The 15,779-nt window shown below is 41.0% G+C and overlaps 2 protein-coding genes across 3 annotated transcripts; one reads left to right on the top strand and one right to left on the bottom strand.

The window, feature by feature from the left end:
• Window positions 1-292: 292 nt before the first annotated feature.
• On the bottom strand, window positions 293-7,393 carry LOC117766460 (GTPase IMAP family member 8-like). The gene is made up of 5 exons (XM_034593487.1): window positions 7,304-7,393; window positions 5,539-6,219; window positions 3,562-4,266; window positions 2,747-3,379; window positions 293-1,643 (listed from the first exon to the last, which is right to left on the bottom strand). The coding sequence occupies exons 1-5, from the start codon at window positions 7,326-7,328 to the stop codon at window positions 883-885; spliced, it is 2,805 nt and encodes a 934-aa protein (XP_034449378.1). The 5' UTR covers window positions 7,329-7,393; the 3' UTR covers window positions 293-882.
• A 1,956-nt stretch (window positions 7,394-9,349) lies between these two features.
• On the top strand, window positions 9,350-11,870 carry selenow2a (selenoprotein W, 2a). Of its 2 annotated transcripts, XR_004614717.1 has the most exons (5): window positions 9,350-9,557; window positions 10,480-10,577; window positions 10,711-10,787; window positions 10,888-11,037; window positions 11,083-11,870. XR_004614717.1 is itself a non-coding variant. In XM_034593515.1 (4 exons), exons 1-4 carry the CDS (start codon window positions 9,529-9,531, stop codon window positions 10,969-10,971), a joined length of 288 nt encoding a protein of 95 aa, XP_034449406.1. In that variant the 5' UTR covers window positions 9,350-9,528; the 3' UTR covers window positions 10,972-11,870. The 2 variants fall into 2 exon arrangements, 1 of the variants encoding a protein (XP_034449406.1); XM_034593515.1 differs by having other exon boundaries at window positions 10,888-11,870.
• Window positions 11,871-15,779: the final 3,909 nt, after the last annotated feature.

The following is a 15,779-nucleotide window of genomic DNA, read 5'->3' as shown; positions in this document are numbered from 1 at the left end:
GGTTTCAAACTCTCGTGGAAAACTACCTTATGAGTGGTTGTTGTTTTAGCAGCAGGTTAATGTCCTCAGTTCAGGTGTCCATATATTTTTCAGATAATCTTCTTTGTAATTGCTGTTAAAACTATGCCAGGGCTGAAAGGCAAATTATTGCTCATGCTCAATACATGCTCAAAATCTGATAATTAGGTCAAAATACAAACAACTATACAAATCTCAATAAAAAAACTATGTTTTTTCATGTATTGTAGTGTATATGTTGCATATTTGGAGGAAATTGGAAAATGGATTCTAAAAAGAAGTAATATTTTGCTTTCCTCTGTGTGGTCTTTGGTGCTGTAACAAACCACAAGACACACTTCATTTAATCCATCCAACGATTTCTAAGAAAAACAAATGTAGTTTGGTGGATCAGTATAATACTACCCACTCTTATACAAGAGCTCCCCCCTGTGGAGAAATGTCATAACGAAACCACAGAAGTTCTAAGATCATTTAATGAAGCACAACTACCACTGTGTAGAAATACAATATGTAAAGTCCTGTATTCAATAAGCATAAAATATATTTAATGTACCAATATTAATAGTATGCAGAATGGCCCCTTTCGGGAATAAATTACCAGCTCCAAAATCAAAATGATTTACACATTATACATCAATATACATTCCAATAACATAATATACAATTTATACACTGCTGGGTAGCTTGTAAAATGTTCTCCACAGGTTCAATACAGTTTTATCTTATTGACATATAATAATATATCAATATTAATTATATGTTGCATTGTTAATGTGAAAGTACCTAAGTACAGTACTCAAAATGAAATGATAAGTGAATAATAAATAACAGTCAGCACTATGTTAGTCCTCTGTATTAACATCAATTGTTGGGGTCTTGTTCCTGTTTGTCTCTGAGTTCCTGTATGACCCTCCAGCTCTGCTCCAGACTCTCCATCAGCCTAGTCAGATCGCTCCTGATCTCCTCCAGGAGCTCCAGCTTGGACAGTTTCTTGTCTATGGACGAGAGCACCTCCTCCTCTCCTCCCTCCCCTACCAAGGTGTCCCGCTCCGTGGCAGGAGGGACGGGCTCGGTGGGCTGACATGACCCCATGGTTTGTTCCCACACCATCTCGAAGTACTCGTCTATGAAGGCCTCCAGTTCCTCCAGGCTGCTGTCGCCCCATTGGTCGATCAGCAGCTGCAGGCCTCCTGCCTCCGTGAGCCTCCTGAGGGTCCGTTCTCTCAGGGCAGGGTGGCAAAGAGAAGGTACACTTAAGACATTTTCCTCTGTAAGCATCCTCTGAGTTTGACGTAAAATCAAAAGCATAGTTGGATGTGCAGGTGAGAACGGACACACTTGGCTTTCACCGTTCCGTCTCAGGCTGCTGTGAGCATCACCAGCTGGGGAATAGATGGGCAGATTTACAATTAATCTCTGTTGCCCTGCAGCGGTGCACGTCAGTCCATTTTGACCAGAGAGCATAGAGACTAAGATGGACATGAATCTGTCTCTGCCCAGGACGGAGGATCCGGTCTGTCCTCTTGCGCCTCCTGCTGGTACTGCCACTATCTGACCACCGGCATCTGTCCCTTCTGAGCGGCTACCTGGTGTTTGTGTTGTGGGAGCGGCTGATTCAGTCGCTGTGAAGAAAATAATAACACTGTTGTGATGACGCATGTCAGCTATACAAATTCCAGCCTATCCTTTAACAAACAATCTGCACCCTTCCTGAAACTGCTCTCTCTTTTAACGAGGGCTACCTCATAGTTCAACCTGTAAAGTAGATCCTATTTGATCTCTCTTTCACCTGACGTGACGTTTTGAATGTACTGTATGCAAATGTATAAAATGAAAAATATTTTTCACCTTTGCCAAGGAGGTTCTCTCATTTTGCAAGTTTTGTCTTTTAGTTAGCGTGATTATGCAATAAAAATAAAACAGATTTCCACTAAACTTGGTGGAAGGATGTCAAATAGATCTGGGGACTGATATTTATGAGTGTGTGCAATTTGGTACAGATCCAAATAAAAATCTGGATCTAAAGAATTTAAATGTGGTTTCATGAAGAGACTGTTGGGCCTTGGCATTCTACTGAATGTCATTCTAGTTCGAATGATCTTTTTGCATTTGCTGCACGTTATTAAAAGCACTATTAGATGTTTCCACTGTCATATTTACTGTTGTTGTAATGTTTTGATAGAAAAGCATCGTTTAATTTTTGACAGGAACATTTGACCTCATTAAATATATTTTATGAGTCTTTAAAAAGAGACATGACCACATGTGTTTTCTGTAAGTTAAGTGTTTGTGTAGAAAAGGGAACATTAACCAATGTATTATTATTAAGTTTCCCTCAAAACAACAGTGAAACCATTAGTTTGTCTTTTGGTATTCACATTGTATCTGACGTTTCCAGACTTGTCTGCCTTGTGACCTCTTCAAATGAAGTAGCTTGTTCTTTCGATCCCTTGTCAATGATTCAGTTCTTATCAAATGATCCTTTTTCAAACCGTTTGACAAGTGAGTATTTGTGTTATTTATCCAGGCCTGGAAAAGTGAGGTTATCCAGGAGTTCTCAGGAAGAGAAATATAAATGTAACAGTGGAACAAAAGGTGTTTGTTTCGAGTGTCTGAATTGTCTCATGACAACTCAGATTCTCTTATGACCTTAAGAAACCCCAGCCCTGGAACCGATGCACTAAAACAAGCTTGTTAATGCAGATTTCCCTTTAGGTTTACTTACAGTCACAGGACACCTTTAAATCTTTTTTACTGTGTGGCTCCTGCTCACATGCCACAGAGACACTTTCCCACATGTGATCACCTCGGTGAAGAGCTGCACGCCTCTGTTCAGCCAACATCTCCTCCATCAGCTCCATCAGCTCATTAACCTGAGCTCCATCCCCCAGGTCTTTATTATTCAGGACATGATATCTGTTCCCACACTTCTCAACCAGTCCCTGCAGCGGCTCTCCCTCACTCTCGATGCGCTGCTCGATGCTGGTGTCGCCCAGCCAGTCACCGTGGCTGAACAGCACCAGAGCTCTGCTCCACATCTGGCCTCCTCCTGCCTCCAGCTGTTTCTCCAAGTCCTCCCTGTGGGCATCTGTGAAGGAGCAGCTCGTGTTAGCCACCAGCAGGATAGAGCAGGATGAAGGAGCCCCGAGGAGGTCAGAGGTCACAGAGAAGCCACCTGGTGTGTCCAGCACCGTGACCATCTTGCCACTGACTTCTCCGTGTTTTTCAGCGTAGGAAGTGGTTTGTGCGTCCGTGTGGAAGCACTCTCTGCTAAGGATTGTGTTTCCGCAGGAGCTCTTGCCGGTTTTCCTGCCGCCCAAGAGCACCATCCTCATTTGTGGGAGAGGGTTGAGCTTTTCTGTTGGAAAGAAGTTTTAAAGATCCAGTAGAAACATGGCAAACAAACTCTTTGGGGTTGAATTGCATCCAATAATCCAATATGCCAAAGAACATGTCAACAGCTAAATAGAATATTGTGTATGAAATAAGTGAAACTGACGCGCTGACACTGTTTATCACTTTTAAACGTAGTTAACTCACCCAGCTGAGATTTCGCCATCTGCCTGTGTTTCTCCTTCTTCATTAGTCTCTCCTGGGCTCTCTCATTCTCCCCTCTCATCTTCACCTCCATCTGTTCCATCATGTTCCTCTCTATTTCATAATACTGCTCGCCCCCAGCAAGCAACAACTCAATCTTCCCAATCAGCTCTCTGACTTGAAATCCATCTCCTTTGGTTTTATTGTTCAGAACGTGATACCTGTTGCCACATCTTTCCACGAGCCACCGCAGAGGCTCCCCCTCGCTCTCGATGTAATGCTCAGTGGTCGTGCCCCCCAGCCAGTCCCCGAAACTAAGCAGCATGACAACACGACTCCAGATGTGCTCGCTGATCAGCTGGAGGTGCCCCTGCACTGCTCTCCTGTAGGTTTCCGTGAAGGCCCTGTCCACGCGTACCACCAGCAGGAAGACGTGGGGCCCGGGAGGACACAGAGACAGACTCAGCACCAGCTCCCTCAGGTCAAAGATGGTGCTCTCGTCACAGAAGTAGTTCATCCACCAGCCCGGCGTGTCCACCACGGTCACATGTCTCCCGAACACGAAGCCCTTATCAACCACACACTGAGCTGTTCTCCTGAGTGGCTGAGTGCTGTCCCTGCCCAGGATCGTGTTCAGTGCTGAAGTCTTCCCAGAACCCTTTGCTCCCACCAGCACAATCCTGATGTCAGTGATGGGTCGCAGCCTCTCTGAAAGGATGAAAGTGGACACGTAGAGTAGAGGGAGGATTTTAAAGCAGCTGGTGTTCATTCTGACTTATATTCAATATATTTTCTACATAGCATGTAGGTTTGATGATTTGCAGGTTAAGAAACAACGAGCTGCAGGGGTGTCAGGGAGGATTTCACACTTTCAGAAAAATGTAAAGAGTGAGAATAATTGATCTGTTAGGTCAAAATGGAGCTGGAGCCACAGCGTGTTAGCTGGAGCCACAGCGTGTTAGCTGGAGCCACAGCATGTTAGCATGGGGCACAGCGTGTTAGCTGAGGCCACAGCGTGTTAGCTGGGGCCACAGCGTGTTAGCATGGGGCACAGCATGTTAGCTGAGGCCACAGCGTGTTAGCTGGGGCCACAGCGTGTTAGCATGGGGCACAGCGTGTTAGCGGAACGTTTACTTGTCAGACTATTTTTGGGTTGTCTACACTGCATGGTTCAGTCTGTCTTCATTCATAGAAATTGATAGTATGCAGATATTGTGGCCTTTGAACTGAACCAGGCTATGTGTATCCAGGCTTTACGCTAAGCTAAGCTAATGTTAGCTTTATATTTACATGAGAACTTCTAATCGAACTCAAGAAAGCAAGCAGTGCCATGTGACTATTACTTTAAAGCTCGGCCACATTTGTTTGAAAAGTTAAAAGTTTTACATTCAAATATGAAAATTCAGAAATCCCTGGAAACAGTGAAGAGTAACATAGATGTTTTCAACCTTTTAAACAAATTTAAAGTGGCTTGAATGGATAATTCTAGTGATAAGCTATTTAAAAAAACAGTTCTATGCCAGATTAGCCACATGCACTAAAGTGAATTTTGACTCAGCGTCATCTTGCTGCAGGAAAGACTGATAGCAAATTTGAGTTCACCTCACAATTTCCTCTTCTTTCAGTCATGTTTGCTAAACACTACAATGCCCTGTGCTCTTAAAAATGACTGATTTTTAAAAAAAATTTAAAGTTCATACCTTCAGGAACAAAGAGACTTGGTGACAGGTACCATAGCCAAGGTTATCGGAATCGGAAAACATAGGATTGGAAGGTAATAAGATCTACATTTGTTTTTACTGTCAAATTTGGAGAATATAGTAAAAAAATACCTATACAATAGATATATAATAGAAATATAATAAAATAAATTTGAAATAACAAACTAGTCATGGTCATTTTCTGCTCTACCTGCAAATGAAAAACTAAATGGGTACACACACACACACACACACACACACACACACCTTTGAATCTCACCTTGCATGAGAGATCTATGTTCTTTAACTCTCATCAACCTCCGCTGAGCTCTGTCCTCCACTCTTCTCTTCTCCTCTGCAGTCGCCTGTAAAACGTTCTCCTGCATTTCAAACTCTCTGTTTCCATTTCCTCTGACAAGTTTCTGCATTTCCTCGAGCAGCTCTGTGACTCCAGTGTCATCACTCAGGTTAACACTGTGACTCCTCTGACTGCACCTCTCACTGAGCCAGCGGAGAGCCTCTGTTTGTACATGCTCCTCTGTTTCAGAGTGTTTCGTCCTGTCAGTGGAGGTGAAGACAACCATGCAGTGACTCCACACCCTCTCACCCAGCAGGGCCACGTGCTCCTCCACCGCCCGCCGTCGCTTCTCTGTGAAGGCCGAGCTCGCCTTGATGGTGATTAGAAATACATGCGGGCCTGGTGAGCACAGAGACACGCTGCTTATAATCTCCCTCTTCACCAGCTCAGATGTGTCCTGAACACTGAAGTCGCACCACCAGCCGGGGGTGTCCACCACTGTGAGCCACCGTCCGGCCACCATGCCCAGCCTCCGGGAGCAGGTGGTCCTCTCTTTGGTGACAAACTCCTCTTTTCCGAGGAGGAAGTTCCCCACAGAGCTTTTTCCAGAGTTTCTGCCACCAAGAAGGACGATCTTTAACTGTGATGTATAACATCCATCCCCTAAAAAAGAAAAAAGACATTAATAAACAAGGAGGAAAAGAAGAAACTGCACCGCCTAAAATCCGATGGCTTGTACCGAGGCATTGATAAATTCTCATTTCTCATAACATTGTATCAAGTACATTCACATCATGAACAAACGATGAGAACATTTTAAACATGAATCAGTCATTAAATTAATCGATTTGTCAATTCAATTTATTTAATCAAAAATATTTAAAAACTAGCTGGTTTTAGCTTAAAGATATTTCCTGGGTTATTAATCTACTATAATCGATCTACTACTATTGATTAACACAATATCTTTTTAATCTTTTAAGTTTAAAAATCTTTGACAGTAAATTAAACAGCAATAATATTAATAATTGTTTAGGTAATTTTTTTTAACTCAAAACTACCAAAAATCCAGAGCTTCTAGCTTCTGAAATGTGAATATTTAACATCTTTAAGTTTAAATATCAACATTCAAAACTGTAACTAAATTACTTAAATGTAAAGACAGTATTTGCTGTGTTCTTTTTCTCATATGAATCTAAATAATTTTTGGCCGTTGGTTTAAAAAATGAATAAGTCAAATAAATGATCTTGCCTTTTTACTTTCTTTTAATTATCTATATACAAATCGGTTTATCAACTAATTGAGAAAAAAATCCAATTTAATAATCTCTTGATTCTATTTTTAATAAAGTGGCATTAGCTTCAGTACTATTAATTGTGTGTTAAATCATGTCATATAATGCTACATATCTGTGAAGGTTCTCAGTCATCCGAGTCGTGGTTTTACATAATGCTAATAGGCAACTGGACTTTCAAGTATTTCTTGAACATGTTTCACCTCTCATCTCTGGAATGAGACATGAGCAAGCTCAGTTGTCTATGGGTTTAACTCCTGATGTCATATAATGCTCTGTCAATTATAAAAATAAAATAAAAGTTCAGAAAAACAGGCCAATCAATAAAAATGCAAATCACAAAAATTATCATTGAAAAATGTAGTGTCAGAATAATCACAATCAAGTATATAAGTTGCAAATCAATACATAATATAAAGTGCAGCTATTGTAGATCAGGAAATAAAACTTACATGCTGACAGCTCGCTGGTTGCCATCTCACATGCTGATACGCCTATGAGAAGTTAGATTATGATTCACTCGTGTAGCGTCCGTGTTTCCTCGTCCTTTGTGAGCAAAGCTTAGCTGCTTCTGAAAGAGTGGAAGCCGAAGTTTGAGTTTTATGTGTTTATGAGTCTAAAGGTTGTCTGTAATGAGTAATCAGGCACATGCAGTGGACTCGGAAGAACCACACCTCTCAGCAGCAAGTCGATAGTCCACTCTGAAGAGAAACATAAAGAGCAGCATTTATCATTTACAACACATTGTCAGAGAGAGAGAGAGAAAAAGTTAGCAAGAGAGAGAGTTTAATTTCTAAAGTGTACAATTTGTTTTCCTCTGTGCTGCAACTGGGGGGGGGGGGGGGGCAATCCCAGCTGACATGGGACGAGAGGTCCCTGGACAGGTCTACAGCGTGTCGGAGGGCCACAAGGAAAAATAATCAGAATATGATAAATAAGAGCAGGGGCCAAAAGCCGATAGGTTTTGTGAATAGCAAGAATTGAGCTTTTGAACCGGAGCTCACTATCAGGATCTAGCCCAGGTTGTGAAGGATAAGTTTACTGGTGCACATGCGTCAGGGTTCTGGGAAAGAAGAGGTGAGTGTTCTCTCACATGAAAGAGCCAATGATCAACACAGACACAAGATTTGATTGTCTGATCTGACCTTTATGTGAAGACAAGTATTACCCATAAAGATCATTTCTGAAAGCATGCTAGCAACACAATAGATGTCTGTGTGCATGGCAGAGCAATAAAGTAGATTTGCAGTATGGACAATATGACAAAATTATACATTGTGAACATTAATGAGGCATCTGATCATGGAGGAAGACAGAAGGGGGTTGCTCCAAAAGAAGGGGGTCAAGAGAGAGAAAAGCAGAGGGCCTTTAACAGAGCCCTGGGGTACTCCGTATTTCACAACAGAAAATTACTGATGTAGCATTATTGCAGGAAACACAACAGAGTCCTTTCAGTGGGGTAAAACTTCAACCACACGTGAGCCCGGCCAGTGACGTTAAATTGGTTTTCCAATTGGTCTCACTTGGCAGTGAGCTATGGAATACAAAGCTACACTCAAGTGAGAGAAGCACAGAGGTGGAATCTGAAAGTTGATTAAAAGGGTTCAAAGAGAAAACTGTTATATTAGATGTGGGCTGAAAGCTGCTGAAATTCACCTCGCTCTCACACTTATGAAAGAATGGAGGGTTAGAGCCAGGTCATGCGATTTTTAACCACTTGCATAACCACAGTAATTTTAAAGCTGGGCTGGACAATCTAGGATGTAAATGATAACTTACCAATATTTAAGATTACAGGTCCTCAAGCCAGTGATCTTTGTTAAGCAACTAGATTGAAGAGACTGGTTGTAGTTTTAGAGAATGCAGGTGACAGAACATGATATAAATTCGCTGTTGGCCCGTAGCACCAAAGGCTCTCGAATCTTATTGTCTTTCTTTCTTTGGTATCCTCTACATGTACGGCTCCACTTTTCATCATCCTGAGATGTAAGGGTTTTATTTTAGATTGAATGTATGTTTGATTATTTTTATTTTTGCTTCCTTTACGTCTTATCAACATTATCAACACGCCAAAACATGTTCCCGCTGTATTCTAACATGGGCTCACTCAGACAATTGCGTTCGCACTTCTAGAGGCCCTCCGGAAAATGTCAGGAACATATCTGGAGTTCAGTGTCTGAAAGACGCTTTAAAGAAACCTTTTTTCACTAAGAGTATGCACCTAAGAAAATGTACCCCATAAATATTGTGTTTCCTTCTGGAATACCTTGCCAGCGACACAACATGGAAGCTGTGAGAGTGGAAACTCAGTAAATTATAAATGAAGTGGTAACAAAGTTGTGTTTATGTCACACACAGTGAACCAAAGAATCACCACTGATCCTCCTCCGGAGATCAGATGAGGTGTCCACTGGTGAAACACGTCTGTCACCTCAGTCTGGAGGAGGCGTGGATCTGACATAACAACCCTCTGCTCTCCTGCCTGGTGGAGGAGAATCGGGTTAGTTTCGGTGTGACTGAAGTCAGCTGCTTTGAGGGATGTCTCCACTCCTTCACTAACCCCGCCCAGCTCTCCGGCTCAGCTTTACAAAAGCAGCGAACGCACCGAACCTGACCGAGCTCATCACCGAACCTGACCGATCTCCTCGCTGGTGACTGCGCCGCCTGAACAGAAACGATGGCGTTGACGATAAGAGTTGAATACTGGTTCGTATGACTTGTGTTTCATTTCTTTCCCTTCTGTTGACTCGTGTCTCATATTCAGAGACGGTCAAAGGCTGGAGATTAGCCTCGGCTAGCAGCGTTAGCGCGCAGCCAACCTTAGCTTTAGTGGCTAACTCTGGTGATAACCGCAGCAGAAACGCAAGCTTTCCCCCTGATCCTTTCAGAGTCCAATGAATTGGATGTGTGAGACACAGTGTTCTACTACAAGACTTGTGTCAGGTGCGTGGACGATTCTCCCCGAATGTGTCCTAGCTGGGTTCGAGTGCTACCTCGCTGTTTATTTCAGCAGCTCCAGGAAAGAATGAATAGAAGATACGAGCCCTGGTGTTGATGAGGAAGTCGTACGATGGATTATATGCCTGAACACTTTAGGTTCTGTCTGTCTGACACTCTTCTTTAACTCTCCTCTTCCTCTTCAGTCTGTCTGACACTCTTCTTTAACTCTCCTCTTCCTCTTCAGTCTGTCTGACACTCTTCTCCTCTCCCTCTGTCCTCCTCTCTCCTAACAGGGATACGATGCCAACCATAATCTATCTACGCTTATTTGAATGAAGAGATCACATCATATTAATGACATTGGCTCAATTTATCATATGAACAAACGTTAAATATTCATATTCTTTAAACCTAGTGTCAATATCCAATGAAGCAACAGACAGGTATTAATCAGCACTTTACTGCTTGTTATTACTTACTTCAGTGTAATCAGTGGATTATGTGCTCTGATATCATCTTTCATAACCTTATCCCTTCCTCTGTCGGTCTTGTGCCTTGTTCTGACCCATGAAGCTATAATCACATGTACAGGCGTGACTTTACGTTTTCATAAATGTTTTTTAAAAATGCTAGACTCGTTGGCTAGCGATTATGTGCTGCTAACCGTTTTTAAAACGTTTTTCTTTAGTGGTTCGTGAGGGTACGAATCCCGCTATAAGGATCTCGCCGGTGTTGTCAAGGCTGAGTTTCCTGATGCGGATCTGTCGAGCTTCATGGGAAGAAAGGGTAAGTGTCATGTGACCTGAAAGAGTTTAAAGTATGTCCTGACTTTAATGTGAATGCACGTACTGCTCGTGCCACGACGACTCCAGAGAGCTGGCAAGTGATCGTATCTCCTTTTTGTCTTTTTGTTTCTCAGGCAGCTTTGAGATTGTTGTCAATGGGCAGCTAGTCTTCTCCAAAATTGAGACTAGTGGCTTCCCTTATGAGGATGATGTGAGTAACTCAACAACCACACCGGCTTCCCATAAAATATGAATCACAGCAATAACAGACTCTATTGATTTTTCTTTTTTTTTCTCTCTCTCTTCCACAGGTCATGGCTGCAATCCAGAATGCCCATGACGGCAAACCTATGCAGAAGATCACCAAAAGCCGCCCACCATGTGTCATCATGTAAAACCTCCCTCTGCAGCACAGAGACAGGCCAGTGCAACTGCAAACTGCCAATAACACCTCTGGCTTAGCCCAACCTCTTTAAAACAAGGTGGCATAAAACACTGTTTAGTACAAACTCCACAGAAATGCACTATTGCGGCTAGCTACATTCTCTGATGCTGATCAGCGAACTCTGATCTGACTTTTGTCTTCCCTCTCTGTTCCCATGGTGGTGCTCCAGGCTGTTAATGATTGCCGTGGCCTCAACTTTTAAGGGGTTATGGTATGATGAACCCATTCCTGGTGGTGCTTTTTTTATAGGAACAGAGACAGGGAGATGAAGAGTTGGAGGGAGCTCACATTTATTTGACCACAGCCTTATTGCCTAACATACTCAAACTGCCTATTCTTTTATTTGTAATTTTTGTAAAGTCTTCATTGATCTCACTTGCAAGTAACAATTTTCAGTGAGTGAAAGTACAGTACAACGTAGCTGCACTTAATATTTAAGCATAAAGGGAGACTCTCAGTCACTGAGTTAATGTGAGTTGATAATGATTTCAGATCAGTTTACTGTACAGGTTGTGAATAGAGAAGCAATGTCAATTTGATGTGAAACGGCAACGTTCAGTTTACAGGGGTTTTTTTTCTCAACAATTGGAACATCAAACATTCAAATCCTCGCTTCAAATCCAGTGCTGCCACTGTTTGACAATTTTTTTAAATGTTTTAATGTTAAGCTCCTGTTTATTGAACTTGGTCAGGTACTCAAGCAATCATCTGTAGTGCTTCTGAAGACCACCACCCACTGGTCTGTCAGATCATACTGAGATGTCTACTTGTTGTCCACAAATCAGCCTCCTCTGTTAACTCTGATGTCCAAACTGTACAATTTCAATAAAGGTAATGGTTGTTTCTTTATCTAGTTGTTTTGTCTCTTTTTCATGATGTCTTCATGTATTACCCAAAGACTTAAAGTATCCTAAGGGACATTCGTATCTGTTTGTGTGGTGATGTTTTGCTGTTCCTCTGGGGGGGGGCATCAGTTGTTTCATAAAGGGTCTCTTGGTAATGTTGGCCAGCAACTGCCAATTAATCCAGGTACATGTTGAAACGTTTGTTTTTGGAAAACACCTGCTTTTTTAAAAAACAATATAGATGTTATGGTCAATCATGCTGAGCTTTATCGTGATCAGGAGACACAACTGCTCTGCTCCAGTCAGTCATGCAGTATGTTGCTTCCCACATTGTTTCCACTAAGGGGCGCCAAATTCAACGCAGACTCCCGTCTTCTGTATATTGCCGAACTCCAGGGGGGCTAGTGAGTGTCACACTCAGTCACACACTGACGTCAAGTAGAGATAAGTGTGCACTGGTCTGGAGGAAAACCTACCACAACCCTTGAGGCTGCTTTTGCATAAATTGCTAGTTGTAGCATGTAATTACTATTCAGATAGCAAAAACGTGACTAATTTTTGTCCTTTAGCCAGAAGATAACTTGACGTTATCTCCAAAGAAGACATGGTGAAAGATAATTTTGCTTATCTTTATATCTAGTCACATTGACACAAAGACCACTGAGCACAAAGAGTAGATTTCTGAAGTGGAAAAAAGTAAATGAGAATCACTAATGTGATCTCACATCTTCTCAAAATGACACAAATTTACTTATAAATTTAGACATGCATACATATAGTTAATCAGAAGAGACGTGTTTGCACTCTGACTTTAGTTGTAATATTAGTTCAAATTAACGTTCCATTTTGCTGATATGACATGAAGTGGTTACTACTTGTTGGTGGATGGCGTGTTGTGTTGTAGGTGGGTCTTTGGTGCTGCCTCTGGCTTTTAGTGATAAAGCAGCCTGCTTGTTGCCATCCTGATAGAGCTCATAGAGTTACTCCTCCTCAAGTAAGCGGTTCGAAAACCTTCTTTGCCTTTTGAAACGAGTTTAAGTCTGACCTTCCAGATTTATATTTAAATTGATAGACCACATACACCAGATCTCCATTTTTCTATTATCATTATCACACATTATTATGTGACATTTAAGACTGACTGTGCCAGTGATGATTTAGCTGCATGTTAGTTAGATGGATTACTTTATTTATCCTAGTGGGGGATTAATAAAGTAGTTAGTCACAGCAGCAGGTGTTAAAAACAAAACCTAATTATATAAATATTTAAACTAGACTGGCTGTCATGTCCAACAGTCCACTTATGAAACTTCATTTAAATTCACTACATCCATCATTTTTATTTGTATCTTCATCAAATTATACACACTCATAAATATTAGTCCACTAAATATGACTGTTATTTTCATCAAGATCCATTTCCAAAAAATTCTCTGAGTCATCAACGTGAATGTTGGCTGTACCATGCCATAACTAACAATGTTAGAGAAGGGGGGGTACTGGATCCCTACGAGAATTTAACAGGTTCTTCCTTGGGTCATACCCCACACGTCTAAATAAATTCATGGAAATCGTTTGAGTGGCTTTTGCGTAATTTTGCTGACTAACAAAGAAAGTTTAAGTAAAAGTACAAGGTAAGTACTGTGAACGTCTAATGTACAGTGGGCACAGTGCAAAGTATTTATGTTTACAGTGCAGAGGAATTATTAATTTTGTCTTGTCCAGTGTTCACAGGCCTGGGAAATTCATCCTGTGGAGCTCCCTGACACAGCGAGGTAGAATGTGCTTTGTGACTGAAGCTGCTCTTCAGTTTGTTATTCGTTAGGAGGTTAATACTCAAACAAACAAATATTCAGAATTTAATATCTGTAACTAGTTAAGATCACTTTGATATCACAGTCTCCTTTTTTAAAAATCTGCTCTGATTTAATGTTATAAATATTAAATCATCCGGTGAATGGGTCAACCGTAATTAGATGCACTGAGGCCATGTGAATTTGGTGGTTTGTGATTGGTCAGCTGACATTTAAAATGACTCTGCAGCACTATCAACCACAGAGGCCAACACTTCACAGTGCATTGTAACCAATGAGATTTTCTCCTCATCTTCTTTTTATCTTGTTCTTGCTACACTTTCTCGGTCCACATGTCTGCTGCTTCACATACAGCTGTTTTTATGTTATATTCTTCCATACCTGGTTACTTTCAGGCACTTAATTCATGAAAAGCTTTGTCAATTTAAAGATTTTTTAAAATTGCATTATGTATAACAGGATTTGAATCTGTTTCTTCAGCTCATTCTACTATGTTTTTTTTGTTCATCATATAATGTGTTAAAACTAAAGATTACGCAGAAGCTATGGAGACTGGGAGTGTCAGTACACTGTATGCTGAGACACATGGACACAACTGATAGCTTCCACTACTGGTGATAACAGTGGTGTGCCAGTGTTTCTAGATGGGGCCCAATGTCTCTTAGAGTCGGGTGTGTGTATGTATTTAGTATGTGGACAATTAGGGTTAACGATTTGGGGTTGTTTTTTAAATATCTACATTTTCCATAAAGTTTGGTGAACCTCGGTGGACACCTTCAAGATAAAGACTAATGAAGTTGATAAACACATTTCCACCAGAATCAGCTCCAGGTCAAGGTTTGTGAGAAAATACAGGTCTTACATGTCAGTATGAAACAAACGACTTTCCCATGAGCCTCAGCTGCACATGGATTTAACTCACAGGACTGCTTTGTCTATGTACAACCTTACTGGGCTGCAACCATGACTGGAACATTTCTCTTAGTCTTGTTTTTCTATTGTTAACATCTATGAAAGTAGGTTTATTCATGCTTAAAATATATATCTGTTGCATTTCAAGCTATGGCACCCAGTAGATTGCATTCCCATGCAAAGGCACAACAGTCCCCTTAAACCAAACTGCACACACTCATAGATATCAGTCCCCTAATTCCCTCATTATTACCCATAAACTATTTCCTGAGAAATTGGTGAAAATGTAAAAAAAAACTAAATCTAAAGGAAGTGATCAAAAAAATCCTGGATCTGCCCCTTCGGCTGAATCTACGCAAAAATTTAATGAGTTCTTTCTTTGTCTATGTTCCATCCTTCCGCTATGTTCCACGGAAATCTGTTGAGTAGTTTTTGCATAATCCTGCTGACAAACAATCAAACAAGCAAACGAAGAAAAAAAAACGTAGCTTGTGGGGACCAGTCTTGGCAGAAGTAACTATAGTTTAACAGCAAAACCTTTTCAAGTTTTAATTCCCCCCACTTAGCATTTATAAGGACAATAAAACATTTAATAAATGGTTTATAATGGTATATGTATATTATACACTTAAATGAACAGTTTGTAAAACAATGTGTAAATGTAAGCAGATTTAAGTTTCTATACTGCTAGTAGAGAACACTTGAAATAAATGTGGCCAGTTTAACAAATTGACTGTAACGAACTCTGAAACTGAAGTAGCTTATTAAAAAGGGTAAGTGTTTCAATTTCACAAATAAAATCATGGAAATTCATAAATTTCAGTCGGTAAAGTAGCTCTTAATGGGGCAGATGAGAACACTGAGTATATATTTTTGAGCAGCTGTCGCTGTCAAGGGACATCGCTGCATTTTTCCTGTAATCACTGTGTCATTTCTTAATGTGTGAGGAATAAGGAACTTTCCCTCACAAGCCATGACATACCATTACATAGCCTATTGCTTCCTTTAGTTCCTCTCTGGCTCTGTAGGGACTGAAACTGAAATCACATATTCATATACATATACATATACATATACATGGAACACACGCGTTGCACAGATTTAAACACAATGCTGTAACAGGCAAATGTGTATATGCCCACAATGGGGGCCTAATTTGTAATGTCCCACTCAGTCATATGGCCTTT

The sequence above is a fragment of the Hippoglossus hippoglossus genome, chromosome 8 (assembly GCF_009819705.1).
Source record: "Hippoglossus hippoglossus isolate fHipHip1 chromosome 8, fHipHip1.pri, whole genome shotgun sequence".
Classification (NCBI taxonomy): Eukaryota; Metazoa; Chordata; class Actinopteri; order Pleuronectiformes; family Pleuronectidae; genus Hippoglossus; species Hippoglossus hippoglossus.
This window is presented reverse-complemented; position numbering and strand designations above follow the sequence as displayed.